Genomic DNA, 22,267 nt, shown 5'->3' with positions numbered 1-22,267 from the left:
CGACGAGCGCCTGCCGTAGTTTTTGACCTTCAAGCAGATCCTGGTCTATAATTTCATCTTGAGGACCTTTAATACAGCTGGCATTTTCTTTCTTATAGCGTTCCTCCTAAATTAATTATAAAAAATTAAAAAAAATAAATAAATCTCAGTATATAAATATTTACCTTTATTATATATATAATGTCTATAAAAGTATGATTGTTTGTAAAATTTACCGATAAAGTGAATTGCGGCATTTTGTGTAGTTAAATCTTTTAACCTACTAATTGACCACTGATATTTTCTTACAATAGTTTCATTCATTGCAGAATGTAAGATGACTTTTAATGACACCTTTACGCGTGTCAATGACATGATTCTACAGTCGCAACTTCCAGTGGCAAAAACGATACACTTTTAAAACGCCTCATAATCAAAGGCCCCGGTACCCTACCGGTAAAGGTAAGTACCACGGATGTCTGGGAACACTAACAACTCAAGCACAAACATCCTGACAGTGAAAAACATCTATTTATATAAATTATAACATCTCCTTTGTACATTATTAGATGTATCGATGTTTAAATCACTATTTGATGTAAATTAAAATTGGTATTTTGACACCACGTTGGCACAACGGTCACAGCGCTGGTTTGTGGCCGTTGTGCTGGCAGTTGCGGATTCAAACATTTGTATTGGCCATCCAGATGTTTGCCGTGGTCTGGGTGTTTGTGCAGTTCTTGTGGGTCTCTCGACCGTGCCTTGGAGAGCACGTTAAGCCGTCGGTCCCGGTTGTTATCATGTACACCTGATAGCGATCGTTACTCTCGTGGTGGATTAAGCTCTGCTCCTTCTCCTACATGGGGAAAGAGGCCTATGCCCAGAAGTTGGGCATTCATTACAGATGCAGCGTAAAATTGGTATTAAAACTTTTAAGGATTTTGTTGATTAAAACATCTAAATATTATAATTTCACGATGATAGTAATTGTAATAAAATAAGTCACGTGCCTGTTGGCGATAAACAATTTCAACAGTGGCTTCTTCAGGCCCCAGCGGTGGCACAGGAGCTTTGGTCTTGTTCGCGATATTGTGCAAAACGCAACACGCTTTAACGATCTTCTCTGCTGAAGTAGGTTTGTAGTGTAAAGCGCGTATTGCCAGCAGACATCTAAAATGTTAAAAATTTAAATATTTATATTACTTAAAATGTCCGAAAGTTATAGTAGGTTTGCGTGTATGTATGTCCATATCTTCGTTATCGATATTCAGTTTTCCTTAATCAACTTTCCTACATCACCGAAATCATTACTAAATATTTGATATTTTTTAAATAAAAGGTTTAGCAGTGCCCGTCAAATTTTCAGACCAATGTATTCCATTAAGCCAGCACATTCCTTAAGAGAATTAGAAATAAGTCTACGCAAGCTAAACTAAGAAAACAACCGCCCTGGTGTAGTGGTGCGAGTAGCCGCCTAAAACACTGACGGTTTGCTGGTTCAATTCCCGCTCGGGATGGATATTTGTATTTGTACAAATCTTTCCAGTTTGGATATCTGTCCTTGTACGTCTCCCCTCCGTGCCTCGGCGAGCACGTTAAGCCGTCGGTCCCGGTTGTTATCATAAATATCTGATAGCGATTATTACTCAGTCAGGAAAATATATGCCAACCCGTTTTGGAGCAGCGTGGTGGATTAAGCTCCAATCCTTTTTCTATATGGAGAAAGAAGCCTATGCCCAGTAGTGAGATGTTGGCAGGCATGCATGCAGGTTAAATTTTACGTAATTAACCGGTAATTCAAAGTATCTAACAGGTAACAGCATGTAATAAAGAGGTAACTAAAGCAGCCGTGCCCAGTGAGAACCTGCGTTAGACGGAAGACGAGGGGCTTGCGCTTGGCACATTCACCGCTCAAGGACCGGGCGCAAGGCAGCCGTTGCGCGTGTGCCATACGGCTGCTCTGCCTGGTCCTACCCCCACCTCCACATTAGCGCTTCTTGCTCCATCCGGTGCACCCGTAGGATCTCGTCCAACGTGGGGCTTTCACCGAGAGCCCTCCTACCCGAGACGTAGAAGTAGGTCTCGGCAAGGACCTCCGCCACGAGCTCCCACGGGGGAATAAAGAGGTAACCGTAGGTAAGCTTCGTTAATAAAAATTTGGAAAAAAATACGTCTATTACTCTACCTGAACCGTGATTTCAATACACTAATACAGAGCTCGACAGTATTCCGCGCAGTAGCATGCTTTAAGTTATAAAGGTGCTGTGGAGTACCTTCCACGGTATTAAGTAGCGGGACCATCATAACTTTGCTTAGAGGATATTCAATGTTACCTAAAAGGTCATAAAAAAATATTTCGTTAGAAAGTCTGTCTGTAAGTGAGGTTATTTAAACGCAACTATGCCCTGTAGAAGTATAATATGAAAGCCAAAAAAAAGTATGACACCACTATGGTATTCTAATAACAATAACAATACCTAATAAAAACCCCTGCACTCCATTAGAAGCCAGCTCATTCAAATGCACATTTAACGGGTGACTTTGCCAAACACTTGAAGCAGTAGTTAATCCTGGATTACTGGCATCCACGCATAAAATATTCAAGTCAGAATCGCAGATCTGTAACACGGTTTGAATAAAATTAGTAAGGGAAATAGTGTTAATTACAGATAATACATTATATTTAAATATTTTTAATATCAAACTTACCAGCATAGTATTAAGGGAATGAAATCCCATTCCGTTCTTATATACGTCTTCGTGTACGCTTGGCTTTTTTATTGGAATATGTATTCCATCAATACATCCCAGAATTCCTGGGATATGAAATTTCTTATAGAACCTGAAATCAATTTTTAGTATTGTAAATTAGTTAGATATTCAATACGAAAAGTAATACAGTGAAAGTGTGTAAAATTCTTACTTGCTTTTGACTTCATTTCTTTCTCGTTTTTTATCTGGCATTTTTACATATTTAGGGAATATGCTGTTGAGTGCATCGGTAACTTGTTTTATGGCTCTTGATACCGTTACTTGAGAAACATTGAGGAGGGAACCTAGTCCAATCCACGTTTGGTATGAACCCGAAGCATAGAAACTTAGCGCTATTATTACCTACAACAAACGCATTATCATTAGTACCAACATACTAATATATTTTATCTTAATTAAAAACCAATCTATACAAATAAATAAAATTGGAGTGTGTTTGTAATATTAAAATAACCGCTTTTCTTCTAAATGCATATAGATGTACATGGCACTTATACCAAAATAACATTTTTTACAATTTTTGTCTGCCTGTCTGTTTGTTTGTTCCGGCTAGTCTCTGAAACGGCTAGGCTGATTTTCATGGGATTTTTGCTGGCAGATAGCTGATATAACAAGGAGTAACTTAGGCTACTTATATTTTTGAAATTTATTTGTTTTATAACTTTGCAAACTGAAAAATAACTTTTTTGATAAATTTCACGCGGATGAAGTCGCTGGCACAGTTAATATATTATATTTCTAACCTTTGTCGCTACAGAAACGCCATCTTTTCGCTGTGGACTCGGAATAAACGGACTTAGTTCTGCTATCAGACCCCTGATGGTTTCCTTTCCAAGGCGAAATCTTGCTAAAAATTCATCTTCAGGAATATTCTGAAAGGGGTCTGAGTAAAGACACTCTTGCAAGGAGCTATCTCGAAACCGGATTTTATGCTTCGTAATAATCTGGTCCTGAATGAGAACTGCGCAGCAAGCATCGGAAAATAAAAGACAGAATTACTGGAGTAACAAAATTGTCAAAGTCAACTACAACCAACTATTTTAATATAACAATCGACTCGAGTAACAGATTATGAGTATATTGTAGAATTTTTTTTTTTTAACTTGTAAAATTACCTTATTTTATTTTAAAAGGGTTAATTAAAGACATTTTAATTCAAATTTATTTGTATTCGAAGAAATTTATTTTTTATAAATAATTGCGCTGATTTTTCTTAATTTTACAAGTACCTAAAGATATTATTATAAATGTACCTATATAGTCTAAGATCCGAAATAGACACGATCTTCATCTATCTGTTCAATGGATAGAAACTATTTTATACCTGCTCTCGTATGTTAAAAATAAAAGGCGATAGGCTTTCTTTGGCTTTGGCTGAAAAATTTTGTCCAGCTTATATTATATTCGCTACCCGCCATTCACACCAGATTTTTAGAATACAATCCTATGTCATCGTATTTGCAATGAAACAGCGCTTATTTTGAAGCAACACGTGAGTGAAAATAACTAATATCAATATATATCAATATAGCTGTTTGTACCTTGCAATCCAGTAGTTATGCCAGGAAAATAAAAGTCAATTCAACGTTTACATTTTATACAGGCTTTATGCTTTCGGTTGATATTAAAAATATGTGGCGACATCTATCGCGCAACATACGAACTACGAACTAAGAACTGACGTATCCTACATCGCGATATCAAAGTTATCAGAGAAATTGAACATATATACAAGAACCCGACAGCAAGAAGCGGTAGCTCACCAGACACAACACCCGTCTGGTCGGACGATCCTCTCTATTCAATGGTGGATTGAGGAACTTTACACCCTGTTTCTCACATCCCCAAAAATATATTTTTTCCACTCATTGGTGCATATTCAAATATATATTTTTTTTAAATACTAAATAGCCTGGCAAGGATTTTGCCAGTCAACTCTATCGAGATTTACTTTTAACACAATTAAACTGATGTGTGAAGATCGTTTATACTTCGGATCTTCATCTTACAGTATAATATTTTTTTTATAATTATACCAAACACCATTAATAAACAATTTTAATAAACATAAATATATTAACATAACATCCCACTCATAAACCTCATTCTCCATGTAGGTAAGGATTGGAGTTTAATTTATCAGGTTGCTTCACTATAGGTTGGCGGACATGTTCCCTACTATGAGTGACGTAGTCATTAGGTATTTATGATAACAACCGGGACCGACGGCTTAAGCTCTCCGAGCGACGATAAACAATTATATTCAACAAACTACAAACACATACGTTCTGTTGCGTATAGAATTTTTTTATGTATTAAAATAATAAATATAAGACGCGTTGGCGCAGTGGTCCAGCACTGGCTGTTGTGGTGACAGTCCCGTATTTGTTCCCCGCTCACAATAAACATTTGTACTGGCCATATAGATGTTTATCGTGGTCTGGGTATTGTTTGTGTATTGTTTGTTTCCGGACCCTCGACACAGGAGAAAATCCCAGATCCTGGAAATGACTCCACAGTCGGCTCTCCCCAGGTCCCTTAATCCTAGTGTGAGGCGTTTAAAAAATAAATGCTTATTTATAATTCATAATATGTAGATTATTTTTAGGAACAAAATTAATTAACAAAGTTTTTGATTTAACTTGATGTTATGTCCGCTGCGTATTAAACACATGCAATATCGAAGGAGTTACGTAAGCACTGTTTTATATTTTTTTTAGGCAAAAATGGCTTACTAACTTTCAATAGGGCTAAAGAAAGATTTAAAAAAATACAGGGAAGGCTAAGAACGAAGGAGAGTGGAATTACTTATGTTTTACATACATTAGAAGACTTAAAATACCACACAGAAAGTAACATTATTGAAAACTACGACATTTTTACCCATCTACCATTCGGACACTTGTATAACTTTTTCTTCTCGTGATTATGTTCGAGATTACTCAGGAAGATCATTTCGTCTTTATTGACACATAAAAATGCCTTGCAGGTTGGAAACTTTGTGCAGACCCACTTCTGCCCAGACTTCATTTCATATCGGAAGAAAAATGTGTAACCGCAATAAAGCAGGGTCTCCTTACCGTTGTTCATGGTTATGAGCATAGCTGGAAATAAAGTTGTTTATTAATTGGACTGAACTAAAAAAGTCTATAAGTGTCGCACAGCAGGATAAACTATTTTTTTTTACGACTAGGTTGTAAAAATCTTATTCAATTTTATGTCCTCTGCCTATTACCACTTGCAATATCGGATGATTTACGAAAGCGCTGTTTTGTGGCTAAAGAATGATAAAAAGAAAGTACAGGGAAGGCTTAGAAGGAAGGAGAGTGGAATCACTTATTATTTACATACATTAAAAGACTTAAAATACCATACAAAAAGTAACTTTATTCAAAAACTAAGATATTTTTACCCATCTACCATTCGGACACTTGTATAACTTTTTCTTCTCGTGATTATGTTCGGGATAACTAGGATAGATCGTTTCGTCTTTATTGACACATAAAAAGGCTTTGCATCTTGGAAACTTTGTGCAGACCCATTTCTTCCCAGACTTCATTTCATATCGGAAGAAAAATGTGTAACCGTAATAAAGCAAAGTCTCCTTACCGTTGTTCATGGTTATGAGCATAGCTAGAAATAAATTTGTTTATTTATTGTACTGAACTGAAGAAGCCTACAATTGGCTCACAGCTGGACAGACATCTTTTTTATATATACAACTAGGTCGTAAAACAAGCGTACGGCTCACCTGATGGTAAGCGATTGTCGTAGCTTAGCATTTTTAAATTAAAAGAAAAAAATTGTAGCCTTCATTTCTTTAATTTAAAACAAATTACTTAAAATATAATATATACGATAGCAAGTAATACTTAGTCATAACATTAAATTTACAAAAAAAAAAAAAAACATTCGAATGCTCAAAGACACTTAGTTTAAAACTACCGTCATCATATCATTTTTACGTTTTAACATAAGTCCCATCCGACATTCTACAGTAAAGAGGACGATCATGGTTATGGTTTTCAAGGGCTCTCATCAAGCTCCCATTATGAGTTATGAGAAGGTTGCTCTTGCATTTAGAGGAGTTCGTGCAGCTCCATCTCGTTCCAAACTTAAATGGTTTGTGGCGATAGAAAGTGTACCCATTCTTCATCAGTAACTTTCTACCCCCTTTCCTTAATGTAATGATTGTCACTGTAAACATTTTGCAAATATTACTATGTATTATAAAGAGAAATAGCTTTTTACAATATTAATATTGCAAGATTTATTAATCCTTAAACCTTGAATAGCACAAATATCTTGAATTAAGCAGAACAGCATCCGAACGTCAAATTGAGCAGAACTGTAAAATACATTTTAGTTAAGAATAATTGAAATATCACGGTCTTCAAAATTATATTGCGGTCGTAATCTCGACCGCCTCGGTTACCCTTTTTTGTGTCTTTTCCGTTACTCCAGTGTAAATTAATATCTCAGGAATCCAAATATTCTTAGCTCACATGAATACGTATATTACTTTAATCAAAAGTTTCACAATAAAAGTATAACCATCATTATATTAAACGTTTTATTAGTACAAAAATATATTAAATATATTTAAGTTTACCTAAAAAAATAACACCATATTAAATATATCAATTTAGTAACAACTAATCAAAACTTATTTGATACAGATATTTAAATATCAGTAGATATTGATAATACAACCTTTTTAAATTACAAAATAATTCTGGACCCTGACTTTATAGCAATCATAGGTATACTTATTAAGGCATTACACGATATTAAGATCCAGTAGATTTAAGTGAAATATAGATGGAGAAGCCCAAAAAAAAAAAAAAAAGATTCGGCATATAAGTTTAGCTTGCGTACGGTTTCAACATACGTCTACGTGATATCAGCAAGTTGTCCATATTGGATGAGCTATGATTTATGATTCTACAAAATTGTAATATCATAGGAAATTTGGGGTTGATCGTAATTTGTTTAACCTTCGTATAGTATTTCGTAGTCGAGAAACTATTAATAATTTAGCATTAGAATATTTCATTTAATAACTTAAAGCTGATTGAATATTTTTTTTTTTTTTGGAAAAGTTTGAAGGTCATTTAATGACAACGTTTTGTATATTTGCCGATATAAAAATTGGAAGTTTGTTTCACGAAGCACAATTCACGGTTCGCGGGTGCTAATTTTATAATTTTTGAAGTTATACTTCTTTTGGCGCTTTAGAGAAAAATGATGAGAGTAATTTTTTACGATGCGCACACAAACTGTCACAAAAAAACCGACACCTGAAGTTAGCTAGTCAACGAAGAAGAAGTTAGCAACGTGAAGTTAGCAAGCCAATGAAGAATAACTTCTCACGAGCGTACATAAGTACCACACACACTATTTCAAACAAAATATTGTAGAACGTTATTATTTTTTGTTCTGGACGATTTATACCTAATTTTTAATTACATTTATTTTTCGGCCGAGGTTAGAATTTCAACTTTATTCGATCTCATATTTTTTTCTAACTTTTTCTCTTACAAGTATGAAGCCGTATTTTGTTTTCTTAAACACAGGAGGTAGATGGTTATGGATACCCTGGTACCTCTTGATTATTTTTTCTTCCGTATCTAAGATGACCAACGCCTTGCAACCCTTCTGTCGAGCTGAACACCTCCATCTTCTGTTCTTGGTCCCCGAACCGTGGTAAGATTTGTGGAACACGTAATCTTGCATCACAAGTCGTTTAGTACCATTTATCATAGTTATAAATTCAACTGCAAATAATTAATGTTTTTTTAAAAGACATTATAAAAGTTAGAAGTAATTTTAAACATTATTTTTCGTTTTGTTAGTATTTATTACAAATTTGTCATGTCATCTGCATTTATATATTAATTTTTAATGTTTTAATTACATAAAATAATCAAAAAAAGAAAACTTTTTTAAACTTTATTTAAAAGAGTATATAACAATGTATAAATTTTAAGCTAAATTTTTACAGTTAATTATAGAATTAAACAACGATATATTAATTTCTAATAACTTCAACATTTACATATTGTTTTCTAATCTTTACGAGATCAAACAACTTTCGCATTTTATCGCAGTTTATTAAGTTTTTTAGATGCCCGACGTTTCGGATACTTTACATCCTCTCGTGACCATGGTTGTTGTTTGACCACTGATTAAAATCTAGTTTATTAATCAGTGCACATACATAGTTGCTATCGGCACTAGAAAGCGATTGTCGAAGTCGTACGTACGAGTGGAGGTCAAAAAGTTTGCGAAATGACAGAGAAGGATAATAAAATGAAACATTAAAGTATTTTTCCTTTTCAATGTATTTTCCCTTAACTCTAATACATTTATTAGATCTGTCAAATAAGTTATTAATACCGTCGAAAAAAAATGATTTGTCTTGGGCGTCAAAATAGACCGAAATTGCCGACTTCACTTCATCATCGTTTCCAAATTTTTCGACGCAGTTCATTCTTCATTTTTGGAAACAAATAATGGTTGCTTGGGGTCAGATCTGGGCTTTAGGGTGGGTAGCGCAGTTGTTTAAAACCGCACCGGTGAATGGCAGCCGTCGCAACCTGGCATGTGTTCGCGGGCGCATTGTCGTGCAAAAGCAGCGCGCCTTTTGTAAGCTTTCCTCGCATTTTTTCTTTAATATCTTCCTTTAATTGATCGACTCTTGCTTTGACTCAGGTTCATTATGGTGAACCCAAGTTTCATTGCCAGTTTCAATTCGGGCTTCGACGGGCTCGCGTTTTTGATCCGCAGAAAGTATTCTCGTAACCCATCTTGCACAGACTTTAGTCATGCCAAGGTGTTGATGTAGGATGTTCACAATGGTTGTTTCTGATACTCCAACTAATGTTGTAAGCTGTTTTTTCTTTAGCCGGGTATTTTCCAATACAAGTTTTTCAACTTTTTCGATTATTTCTGGCGTGGTTGCCTCAATCGGCCGCACAAGTCGGGAGTCGTCTTCAATGGAGTCCCTCCCTTTTTTGTAAAGGGCGTGCCATTTATAAATCATGGTTTTCCCAGGAGCGGAGTCCCTATAAACAGCTGACATCTCTTGAAAAACTGTTTGAGGTGTCTTTTCTTGTTTGGTGAGAAACTTAATGACGGTAAGATATTCAATTTTCTCCATAGTAGTATATATATATATATATTAACAATGATTCACTCAATTAGCGCCTACCTGGATGAGTAAATTCACCCTCGCCAACCCCGCCATTCCGCGAACTTTTTGACCTCCCCTCGTATTTCATCATCAAAATTTATTGTAACAAATATTGTAGAAAATATATAATGTGGTCAAAGACATCTATGCATATGCAGGCACCTTGTTTCAGTGCACAGACTTAACAAAACATATATAACGAAAAGTATTTTATTGTTTTTAGACTTCTTCCTCTATGAATATTGTCATCGAATCCCCTCACCGTATTTGACTCCAGCTATTTTGTGGTAGGAGTACTCGTTTGTTTCCTAACAAGGAATAAGTAGTGCTGACATACTTTCAAACAAAAATATATTTTTGACAAATTTCTTCTTTCTAAATATGACTTATATAACTAACTTTAACTAGCAAATCTTAACATAATTTCCTTGTCGGTCAGTACTGTAAACTGGACGCTCGTGATCGTTGTGATTCAAACTGTACTTAATCACGAAATCATCGTTATCCGACACGGAGACGTATGCCCTGCATTTCTTCTTAGAAGATGAGCATCTCCACTTCACACCACCAAAACATCTGATGTGACCACCGCCCTTATGGAATGTGTAACCATCTACCATTAGTAAAACTCTACCGTTGGTCAATGATATAAACTTGACATCTGTAAAAATGTACAATGTTATGAAAATTGTAACATTCTTTGGTTTTTGCTTGATAATGAAAATTAAAAAAAAGAGATAAACCCATGAAAAAAGGCGGTACGAATTTGCAGAACCAGCTAGTTAGAAATAATTACTTTAAAAAAAAATAAGTCATTTGTAATTTTTTTTACTTTGTAAACAGCATTTTAACAATTTTAAAATTAATTGAGCATTTTTACTATAAATTTGTATATGGTTAAAACATGTTATCTTTTTACATAAACATTCTTCTTGCTTGAAAATAGTTAACAGTACAATATAACATTTACATAATTAATAATCTTGATGATATATATACAAGTTTTTTGAACACAATTCAATTCAACAAAACAATAAACGTAAACTTGAATAAAAAAATCATGCAACTATTCAGTAACTATACAATAAATATATATCAAATTTTTATATATTGTCCTGGAGCTATTTCCTTGTAGACTGGTGGATCGTGGTTGTGAAAACCACTGATCCTGTATACTATCTCCTGGTCTTCTGATAGCACCGCGAAGGCTTTACATTTGGACTTCTTCCTCGATGAACATTGCCATCGGATCCCCCCACCGTATTTGACTCCAGCAATTTTGTGATAGGAGTACTCATGGGAAATGAACAGTATTGTTCCGTTCATTAGCTTTATGAAGTGCGCATCTGTGGTAAATGTATTTAATTTGCATTTTATATATATTAGTTTACTAAATTATTGTATGGTAAAGTAAATATTATTAACTCTTTTATCGACACCAAACATTGAAACGAGAAGAAAATTGTATAAAATTTCAATTTATTAATAAAATATTTTAAATATATGGAGCAGCCCGATTGGGGTAGTACCTCGACCTTATAGAAAGAAGATCACAGCTAAATAATACTGCTTTCAAGCTGTGTTGTGTTCCTGTTGGTGAGTAAGATGACCAGAGCTCTTGGATGATTGGAGCTAATTTCGGCAACGCGTTTGCGATGCTTCTGGTTTTGCAGGCGTCTATAAGCTACCGTAACGTAAGTTTCTTTGCCGACTTAGTTGTATAAAAATAAATAAATAAAGCGAACTGGATAGCAATCTTCATTTCCTTGGATTTAATACCACTTTATACTGCCAGAGACTTTTTTTATACAGCTAAGTCGGAAAACAAGCGTACAGCGCTAATGACGAATGAGAGCATCGTAATTACCGAACCTACCCCGACTCTCTTTAGGAGCTTTGGCCACCGAATACCTATTAATCTTACTTAAATCGCATCATAATATGGGGTTATACCCCATGATAATTATTCAAACCTAACACAAAAAAAACCTCGAAGAAAAAAAATCATTATAAAGTACCAAACTAGCTTCAAAAACAAGAAGAGATAGAATCATTATGCTTTCTTGTTTAAACAAAAAAAAAAAAAAAAAACTAATTGTAAGTTTTAATAATTATTATTTGTATCAGACCCCTTTTATTACATTATTTAGATTTAAGATATGGTCTTTGCTAGGACACTATGGTTAGATAAACTTGTAATTGTTTTATATTCGCTAAGTCTTAACAAAATATCCGTCTTTGGTAAACGTGTAACCTGGAGGATCGTGATTATGGACCGTGTTAGATCTTAAAATAACGTTGTTTTTCGAAGTCCGAATAAAAGCGGTGCACTTTCTCGAAAGGCGGTTACGACACGCGTACCGTATCCCTCCATCAGAATGTACATGATTCTTGCTATAAGTGTATCCGTCTAGCAGATAGAGTCTAGAACCGGTGATTGTTTTTACGATTTGACCTGCAAATATATAAATATATTAAAAATTAAATTAACTATTATAATCATATATAACGTGAACATTAATTGCAATAGATGAGCAACAGAAATAATTAGTGTCGAACCGAAGCAGTTATTTGTAGCTAATCATAATAAGGACCTGGGTATTTTTTTTTAATGTTAGCGATTTGACAACTAGCAAGCAGACAGCAAACACTGTCGCATATCGGTAATAGATGACATAAAATAATATTAGTGCAATGATGGCGCTATTTTGGTTTACATTTTAATGCCAAGAAACTAGAATTTCCAAGTTCTAAAAAGTTTCTTACAAAAAAAAACAATAACATTGGAAACGAATAAGGAGAGTTGATTAATGTAATTCTAAATAAAATTAATTCATAGGTTTGTAATAATTTTATTTAACGATTACAAAATCACTTTTCAGCTTAGGGGAATAAATTTATCCCCCGTGTTACAAAATGTAGTTTGTATATATCGATATAGAGGTATATTTAATTTATATATACCAAAATGGCATAGCAAATAATAGACCGAAAGGTGATATACTGAAAGGTTTTATATGGTTAGCTTTTAAAATAAAAATCGATCCCCTTAGGAAAACAAAAAGAAAAGTTTAAGAAAACTACACTAAAGATATTTTTAAAGGTGCGATTTTTTTGGACACTGGCAAATCAAAATGATAATTGCTTTGTAATCGCTAAGTTTTTACAAAATATCCATCTTTAGTGAACGCGTAACCTGGAGGCTCGTGAGTGTGGACCGTGTTTGATCTTAAAATAACGTTGCTTTTCGAAGTCCGTATAAAAGCGCTGCACTTTTTCGAATGACGATTACGACACGCGTACCGTATCCCTCCATCAGGAAACAGCTGATTCTTGCTATAAGTGTAACCGTCTAGAAGATAGAATCTAGAACCGTTGACTGTTGTTACGATTTGACCTGCAAATAGGTATAACAAAACAAAACTTAAAAATTAAAAAAAAACTTTCTATTATATGGCCAATAAGAAACAAATAAAACGATTGTATTATACATATTTATGTAGACTATGTAGTCATGCCCTAAATATTGTTACAAGGAAAATTACATTTCTTCTATTGCACGTAAAATTTATTAATATTACAGTGTGTTAGTTTAATACATTAATAAAAAACCATTAAAATATATATAAAGCTTATTCGAAGTGGTCTCCATTGTCTGCAATACAGTCGTGCCGATGTTTTTTCATAAACATAGGCTCAGTTACTCCTTCATAGCTAACACTCCACCAAAACCATCCCTGAAGTTGGATAATACCCACGTTGTACTCTGTTGACTAATTGGGAAACATTCAAAATATTGCTCAATTGTAAAAATGGTCTCATCCGTAAACATTTTATTTCTGTGACCTCCCTTTGCGTACCGCTTTAAGCAGTTGTTTCGATTTTACCACCGTATTCTTTTTAATTTATCATTTAAGAAATGACCATTGCGTCTCTTATAGGCTGCAAGTCCTACGTCATCTTTGAAAATATGCGACATGGTTCTAGGTGATATCTTGATTTCCCGAGATAAAATCATTTACTTTCAGACAGGATTCCTTCAAATTCTTTCTCTTACTGTTTTACCTTTTTCGTACGAAGACTAACCGGACGGCTACGTCTTTTTCTGTCACAAACAGAGGAGGTTTCGTTGTACCTATCGATAGCCCGGTACATAAACATTTGACTGATAGATACCAAGCAACGGAGAGTTTTAAAATTTGTATTAGGCTCCAAACCTACTTTGTTTAATGCAATCACAGCGATTCGGTTCTCTTTATCACCACACTCCATTCCACAATAAACAATCATATAAAAATGACAGATTCCAAATTCAAATGTAATATTTTGTTTATTTTTAATTGTAACAGTATTTATGGCCAGACTATGTCTACAGACAAGGATCAAAAATAAGTAGTGTCTAACCAGTTATTTTAGCTAAAACCTGAACCGAAATTTCAAGTCGAAAGTAGAAAATTATTTTTTAGACCTCGCAATGATTTTGGTTTAGACTACGAGCTAGGGTTCCGGGTATTTTCTTTTTAGAATTTACGTTTTGACAACAACTAAACAGCAACCGTTGTCGCATGTCGGTAAAACAATATTCATGCGATGACGGCACTATTTTGCTTTTCGTTTTAACCTTAGAAGCCTAACCTATTCTAGAGATACACAAAGCCTAAACACACATCTCAGAGGCGTACACATATAAATTTCAATCAGTATGCAATAATAGCCCTATTTTAGAAATATTATTTAGCAGATATTTAAATTTGGAATATAAACTAAAAATAAAACAACAATGTTATGAATTATAGTTATAATCAAAGTTATTTATTACAACGAAAATACAAAATGCATAAATTGGAGCAAAAAAAAGTTTACATGTTTTTTTTAGAAAATCTTTTTTTAACGTTATTTATATATTCTTAGAGCTAACATAAAACTAATTAGACTTTAAAAGACTCGCTAAACTTTAAGAGCAGTCTACACACATATCAACTTTGTGCTCGCCACACACAGATTTTTTACATTTATAACACACTGATTTTGTCATCCTCCTTTTTTTATAGGAGCAAAAGGCGCAGCATTTACGTTTTTTTGGCTCGAGTTCTTCTTCTCGATTTCCATTATCTAGATCGGTAGGGTTTACGAGAATTTGGCTTATATTTCCTCGTAAAGATTTTTTCAATGTCGGAGCTTCAAGTCTCTTTTCCATCCAAGGCGTGATCAAATCTGTGCTGAATTGCTTCATGAATTTTCTTCTGTTCAATGGTTTTTTATTATTTTTTATCATGTTGTGGCTATATATTATAGCAGAATTAACAAAAGCCATGTTAAGGATACCATAAAATACAGCCATTGGCCATCTATTAGTCTTGCGGCTGCAAGACATTGAGGAACACATTTGACCAAATGAGTCTACTCCACCTTTCGTTTGATTGTAAAATAAAAACATGTCAGGTTTACCACTGGGATCATTTATTACTGCATTTCTATCGCAAGAGGATAAGAGATACACCATCTTGGTACGTTTTGGTTTATATGATACAAGTGTCAGGGGGCCATCAAAACAAAACATAGAGCTGCCAACGGGACGTGATCTCGAGTTCATCAATTGTTCAGGGATCTCCCGTTTATTTGATCGTATACTGCCAACTAGAGTTAAATTATAAGGCTGCTGAAGTAAACTTTTGGCTAGTGGTATGGATGTAAACCAACTGTCACAGGTTATGTTTCTGTTTGATCCATGAATAGTCTGTGACAATTTCTTTATATAAAATTCACCAAGCGGTACCCCGCCAGTATTTGTACTCCTGCCTATATATGGATCAGCGTCGATCATGTATTTAGAAGTTGCATCACACATCATAAGAAACTTGATACCGTATTTATCGGGCTTGTTTGGTATGTAAATCCGAAATGGACATCTACCTCTAAAACCGAGCAACTGTTCATCAATTGTCACCTCAGAGCCAGGAATATAATTGATTTGACATTGTTTTATAAACAGTTCCCAAACATTTCTAGCTGGTACAAAGGCATCATTTGGTCGAAGAGTTGATCTCAAAGTCTTATCATCCATCCTAAGGCATCTGACTATGAACTTAAATCTTTCTTTGCTCATGACTGATATGTATCGTGTACTAGAAAAAGTAGGATCAAATAGTTCATCGGTTGAAAGATGATTATGCTTCATAACTGCAGTCAAAGTCAATAATCCAATAAATGCACGAATTTCTAAAACAGTGACGTCTCTATGAGTCGCTGTAATTTTTCCTACCTTTTGGCGTTTAGACACCATTTCAACATTAGTCCAATTGACAATTTTAGATAAAATTTCATCGGTTATGAATAAATTAAAAATTTGCACAGGATCAAAAACATTTTTGCACATGCGAGCTGGACCTCCAGAGGTACGGACTATGTTCATAGCTGGAGTACTGTGAAATGTTTGAGCTTTAACAGTTGACCAAATGTGTCCATTCTTACCTCGAAGAGTATTACCACGAATACGATAAAGTCGCCCCGAGTTGGCAGTTGGTGAAACACGGTCAGCTTCAGATAATGGATCAGCTTCTGCAACAAGGGCTAGGTTGGTTTCCTCGGAGGGATCAGATCCTTCTAACGACGAAACGTATTCAGTTACATAACTATTTTCATCTTCGCTTTGAACGTCATCGATAAACTGGTCATCCTCAACTTCGGAATCTGAATCTTCCAAAGAAGGATTATCTTCCTCGTTTAATATTGCTAAAATATCTTCTTCGTCTAATCTATTATAACAAGACATATTTGTACCTGAAACAACGCCGAAAATAGACATGAAATATACGAAAACAAACAAAAGTAAAATCACACAAACCTAGTTAAAAGTTACACAAAGCCTGAACATACGTCTCGCAGGCGTGCTTATACTTTGATAAATCAAAAATAGCTGGACTTACCTTAACGACATGGGCATCATCCGCTAGCTCCGATCGGCGACTGAGTTGGCGAAAGATTAGCTAGCTTCAACCGTTAGAAGAGACTCCTCGCAGGCGTAGATGGGGCTTCTATTAATGTCATTTTAAATAAAATTGATTCGTATTAAATTTGTAATTTTTATTTAATGATTAATAAAACATTTACCCGTTTAAAGAAATTCATGTTACTGCGTACAATATATACAGGAAACTTCGTAGTTGAATTTTTAACACAACCTATGAATTAAACAAATTTTTTTTTTTCGAATAACAATAGTACCTATATATTATATAATAACAGTCATAAAATAAACTTAGCTACTATTATAATATGTTATAATTAACAAAAGATGATAAAATTAAAAATAACATAATTATATGTACCGAAGCATGGCTCTACGAAGAGGCATACACTACGATGGTTATCGAATGAACTTACTACTCGTATTTACTTTATTATTTCGTGTATACTGTTGAGAAACTTTCCTGATAACAGAACCAAGACACAAAAATTTTATTATTTCAAAAAAAAATACCAAAATGGCCCAACAAAGAAGACTTCGTAAGGTAATTTTTTATGCTTAACTTTTTAAACAAAATCCGATCGTCTTACAACAATAAAAAAAGCAAATATTTATAAAAGTTATATTAACAACATTTTTTAATCTTAAGCGTCATTAGGACACTTTGGTGAATCAAAATGATACTTGCTTTGGAATTGCTAAGTGTTGAAAAATATCCATCTTTAGTGACCACGTAGCCTGGAGGTTCGTGATCATGGACAGTGTTGGAATTTCAAATAACATTGTTCTTCAAAGTTCGGATAAATGGGCTGCACTTCTTTGAAATATAGTTACGACAAGCGTACCATATCCCACCATCCATTAGGAGAACTGTGATTTATGCTGTAAGTGTGACTGTTAAGAAAATAAATTGTTGAATCAGTAAGCTATGTTAAGATTTTACCTGAAAACATACAAAGAACATACATAGTGAAGGATATATCCTGCTTATAATCTAGTGCAGGAAGTCTGGGGAAGTACCTTAACCTTACAGAAGGATATAGCTAAACAGCACTGCTCTGACGAAGTGTTGTATTCCTGTGATGACTAAGGTAGCCAGAGCTCCGGGGGAGAGGAGACAAAATCAAGACTTGAAATAATAATTCTTGTCATTTTTACCTTGTAATAAAACTAGTTTAGCGTTTATTAAAATCTGTCGTTTAAATGAATCGTATGTATTAAAACAGACCACTCACTCATCCCACTGACCCAGCAATGGAACACGTAAAGGCGGTTCAATATCGGCGCAACTCGATTAAGCTCTTGGTATAAAAAATAAATGAATTTACGGAATAATAATCTTTATTTACTTTTAAAACAGTGACACAGTATGTAACTAAAACTAATCGAGTGATTGACAAACCATATAATTTATGTTTTTAGTGACAAACATAGACATCTAGATGATATATAGATACTTATCTATTTGTCATACGTGCTAAGTTGCATGATTTATTTTTGAAGCAAAATGTCTTAATGATGCCCTACGACGCGATCCTACGACTTTTCAGAAGTTTTACTTCTGAAGTGTGATAATTGCATACACACACTTTTTCTATTAACTACTCTAGACGCCTATTTCACTGGTTACTGATATCACGAACATACGTTTCTGATAGGCTTTATCGACAGGAGTTAAAACAGGCACTTAGAACCTGTTCTCCTCAACAAAACGGATATATCTGACGGATAAAGCGGACTTTGGTTATGGAAAAGATAAATACATCACTAATCCGTTATCTATTGGATACCGGCTACACGTCAGATAGCTTTGTCAGCAACTGGTGAAATAGGGCCTATACCTATAAATTTATCTTCTTATCTTTTAATTATTATCCACCTTCTAATAATCTTTACAATCTAAATAGATAAAAAATTATACTATTTTTGTATTGTAGGTACGAATAGACATCCGTGTAAACTATGAACAAATATATTAAATTAAATATTAAAAAAAATCGATTTATTAGGTCTGTATAAAGGAATTTTGTGCAGGTACTTCAGGCATTTAAACTTTGACTTTTCTATAGTAATAATAATTGTATTTGCTCGCAAATGAAAAAAAACCGACTTCAATTGCATTGACAAGAATTAGAACAAAGGTAGACGAAATGGTCAATTAAATACGATCAAATTTAAATGGGACAACATGACAAGCACCAGCTTTCGATTAAACAAAGAATTATCAAAATCAGTACCCCAGTAATTATGTGATGCCATACATAAAAAAATACAATCAAATTGAAAACCCCATCCATTTTTGAAGTCGTTAAAAAATTATAACTCATAAAAGAACTAATATTTGTTTAATGTATAGAAAACAAGATTTAGTTTTCCACGCCTAGTAAGCTCACTACTATTTATGATTGCTCCAAAAGTACACACATCTAGTGTAGCAAACGCACCTCCACAAAGAAAATCGATAGGTGGCTTCTTACTACACTTTGGTCAGACCAGGAATAATCTGCCGATGTAATCGATGTTCAGAACGTTAATAGGCACGCAGCAACAAAATACAATGCACCCACGTACCTTAGAGAATCGATGATGACTTCCACTATCGTTAGGGCACACCATCTGGTTGGATTCTGCACATCACTTCAAAGTCTTAGAGCAATTGCTAAGAGTTTATTTCTTTACGATTAGAGTTTCACGATAACACATGCGCATAGAAGTTCGCGTGGCGGTCGAGTTCCGATTTAGACGACGTGCGTTCGCAGCGCGATCATGTGTGCCACACCTAGTTGCTTCTACCCTCAAGTTTTGTCAAAAATCTCAACTCGCGGGCAGTGAGCGCATAACAGCTTTTCAAGGCTGCGTTTTGTTGCTGCATAAATCTACTTACGCAGAACATCGATTACAACGGTAAAATTATGAAAAGTGTACGATGACGGAACATCTAGCATTACTGCACTAATATTTTTGATAAAAAATTAACTTTATTACATATAAGCATATAATTCTGAATAAACGATTATTATTATTAATTCTATAAATCGACGAAAATCTATTACATTTTATGTAACATTTTATGCTGTAGCTTAAAGCCTTACTACGATGCGACGTAATGGAAAAATAGTGACGGCAAATTTTAGTTACAAATGACCAACTGTAGGCTAAATATTACACTAAGTAATTTTAGTAATAAAAATAACCACGTTAATTTAAAATCAAAGTTAAAAGTCACCAATTAAAACATTTGTATAAGATCGTAAGATCTACTCATAAAATCGATAAAATGAAAATCATATCCCATCAGGTTTATGACCCTTAAATTTATAAATCTTCGATCAAAAAATTATTTTTAAATGTCAAATTTTTAATTACCCGCCGACTCATCATTTCCTAACATGTTTTTGAAAAAAGATAAACGCAGACAATAGATCAAGACATGGTAAAATTAAAATGTAAAATGTTGTTACGTAACAAAGCTTACTTGACATTACTAAGAAGTCAGTTAAACCTATGTGTAATTAAGATTTAACTTAACTTCTAAAGTATAATTTTTTTCAGAGAGAAAATACTTCTACACAAGACGTAATCTTAATCTCTAGTATCTACCATACATATAAGTTTAAGAAGCGGCAAGATTAACTACTAGTAGGAGATCTGAACTAGAGACGAACTTAACCCATCTGCATATTGGATGAAAATTATTTTAGTACATTAAAAAAAAAATCGCGAAAGGATTGATTGAAAATTCCTGGCCAGGCTACTATTTTAAATGTGTTTAAAAAATATTTTAAATGAATAATTTAAGCTGTTACAGTATGATGCTTGTATAAAATGCTAACGTTGGGTTGTCTCTTATTTTCCTGGAATAACTACAATGTTGGCAGGTATAAACAGGTATATATTGTTTCAGTTACTTTCAACCACATGTTTTATAAATAAATCTTACATCAAAATGAGCTTTTTCGTTGCGACTAACGATGACATAGGGTTGCGTGTTAAATCTGGTATAAAAGCGTTTGCCAAATATAATATAGCCTGGCCAGGAATTTTCCAGCCAAACTTTTCGCGATTTATCTTTAACGTATTAAAGTAGAGATAAAATAATTTTTATCCATTAAGCAGATGGGTGAAGGTCATGTCTAGGTCGTATCTTAGATTATACTTTTTAAATTACCAAATTCAATCAAAAGTTTCGTGTTTTACATCATAATGATATGGGTATCTTGAATCGATGCGCACGTAACCTTCCTCAGTTTCCATATATTTGAGGGGTTCATGGGTGTGTTCGGCTGATGCAAGAAGTATTATGTTATCCTTGCTTACGTGGATATGAGCCTTGCAATTCTTGCTGAAGGAACTCGAGCATGTGAACCTAGAACCTCCACCCCGAACCTTTCCACTTCTGGAGAATGTGTATTTCTTGTATAGCAACAACTTGCTCCCCGAGGCCAGTTGAATGAATCTTGCAACTTCTGAAATGTGATGCTTGGTTATACCTGTTATACTACCATTTCCATAACAGCTATCACAAGCATATCTATATCTTAACAAGTATAGGAAAAACCCAGAATATAAAATAGTGCCGATTGGTAATACGTAGGATTGTGATATATCAATAATACATAGACTTTTAACCTCAAATTTAATCAGAAACAAATCAAAAAACGTACAAAACGACATAAAATAAACGGATGAGTCTTTTAATCAACACTTGTCTTAATAGACCTAGTTCAAAATTTAATAAAGTAAACAATAAACAAAATCAAAACCAACTCTAATTCTTTGGTAAATATTTCTCATTCTTGTGATCATTTATAATACAAATAACTAAATACCAAAATATATGTTCAAATGTAAAAAGTATGAAAATAAATCGAAAATTCAGTAATATTTGTGACAAAATTTAAACTTGTAAGAAAAGACCTTTTTTAGTTTTAATATACTCTAGAGGTAGATGATTGTGTTGCGTGTCAGCAATGATAACGTCGTCCTTGTAAATATAAACGTGAGCTTCACAGTTCTTCGTATCGTAACATGAACAGCTGTACCTCCAAAATCTCCAATCCCCGTGGTTTACCGAATCACTTCTGAAGTAAGTGTATTCTTCGCAAAAATGAATTTTTGATGGTGCGATGTAATTTACTAAAACAAATAGTGTTGAATGTAAATTGTATTATTGTATAAAAGTCGATTTGTCTGTAATGGAGTTAATGACTGATGAACAAATTATAAGACAACGTTTATGCCAATTCCAATTTTATAATAATGAGACAAAGTAACTGAAATACTTTGTCAAGCATGATTCTTCTAAGCTTTTTTTTTATATTCATATCAGGTTGAAATTCCCAAATGCTAGGTCT

The 22,267-nt window shown here is 34.0% G+C and overlaps 2 protein-coding genes across 2 annotated transcripts; both read right to left on the bottom strand.

Annotated features, from left to right (window-relative positions):
• Positions 1-2,380: 2,380 nt before the first annotated feature.
• LOC123658007 lies at positions 2,381-9,416 on the bottom strand. Its single transcript, XM_045593486.1, has 8 exons — positions 9,323-9,416; positions 8,349-8,528; positions 6,172-6,384; positions 5,635-5,855; positions 3,495-3,737; positions 2,903-3,093; positions 2,689-2,821; positions 2,381-2,598 (listed from the first exon to the last, which is right to left on the bottom strand). The coding sequence occupies exons 1-8, from the start codon at positions 9,414-9,416 to the stop codon at positions 2,428-2,430; spliced, it is 1,446 nt and encodes a 481-aa protein (XP_045449442.1). The 3' UTR covers positions 2,381-2,427.
• Positions 9,417-9,436: 20 nt separating this feature from the next.
• LOC123658006 (protein GVQW3-like) lies at positions 9,437-9,913 on the bottom strand. Its single transcript, XM_045593485.1, has one exon. The coding sequence runs from the start codon at positions 9,911-9,913 to the stop codon at positions 9,437-9,439; it is 477 nt and encodes a 158-aa protein (XP_045449441.1).
• Positions 9,914-22,267: the final 12,354 nt, after the last annotated feature.

This window comes from Melitaea cinxia, chromosome 11 (genome assembly GCF_905220565.1).
Source record: "Melitaea cinxia chromosome 11, ilMelCinx1.1, whole genome shotgun sequence".
Classification (NCBI taxonomy): Eukaryota; Metazoa; Arthropoda; class Insecta; order Lepidoptera; family Nymphalidae; genus Melitaea; species Melitaea cinxia.
This window is presented reverse-complemented; position numbering and strand designations above follow the sequence as displayed.

Excerpts from the sequence above, each read along its gene's own strand:
- LOC123658007 (XM_045593486.1), bottom strand. The coding sequence starts at position 9,416 with ATGCGAGGAAAGCTTACAAAAGGCGCGCTGCTTTTGCACGACAATGCG. Across the intron at positions 8,529-9,322 it reads GGCTGCCATTCACCGGTGCG|TTGAATTTATAACTATGATA; the intron begins GTTTTAAACAAC and ends AATTATTTGCAG. Across the intron at positions 2,599-2,688 it reads ATTCCCTTAATACTATGCTG|ATCTGCGATTCTGACTTGAA; the intron begins GTAAGTTTGATA and ends ACCGTGTTACAG.
- LOC123658006 (XM_045593485.1), bottom strand. The coding sequence starts at position 9,913 with ATGGAGAAAATTGAATATCTTACCGTCATTAAGTTTCTCACCAAACAA.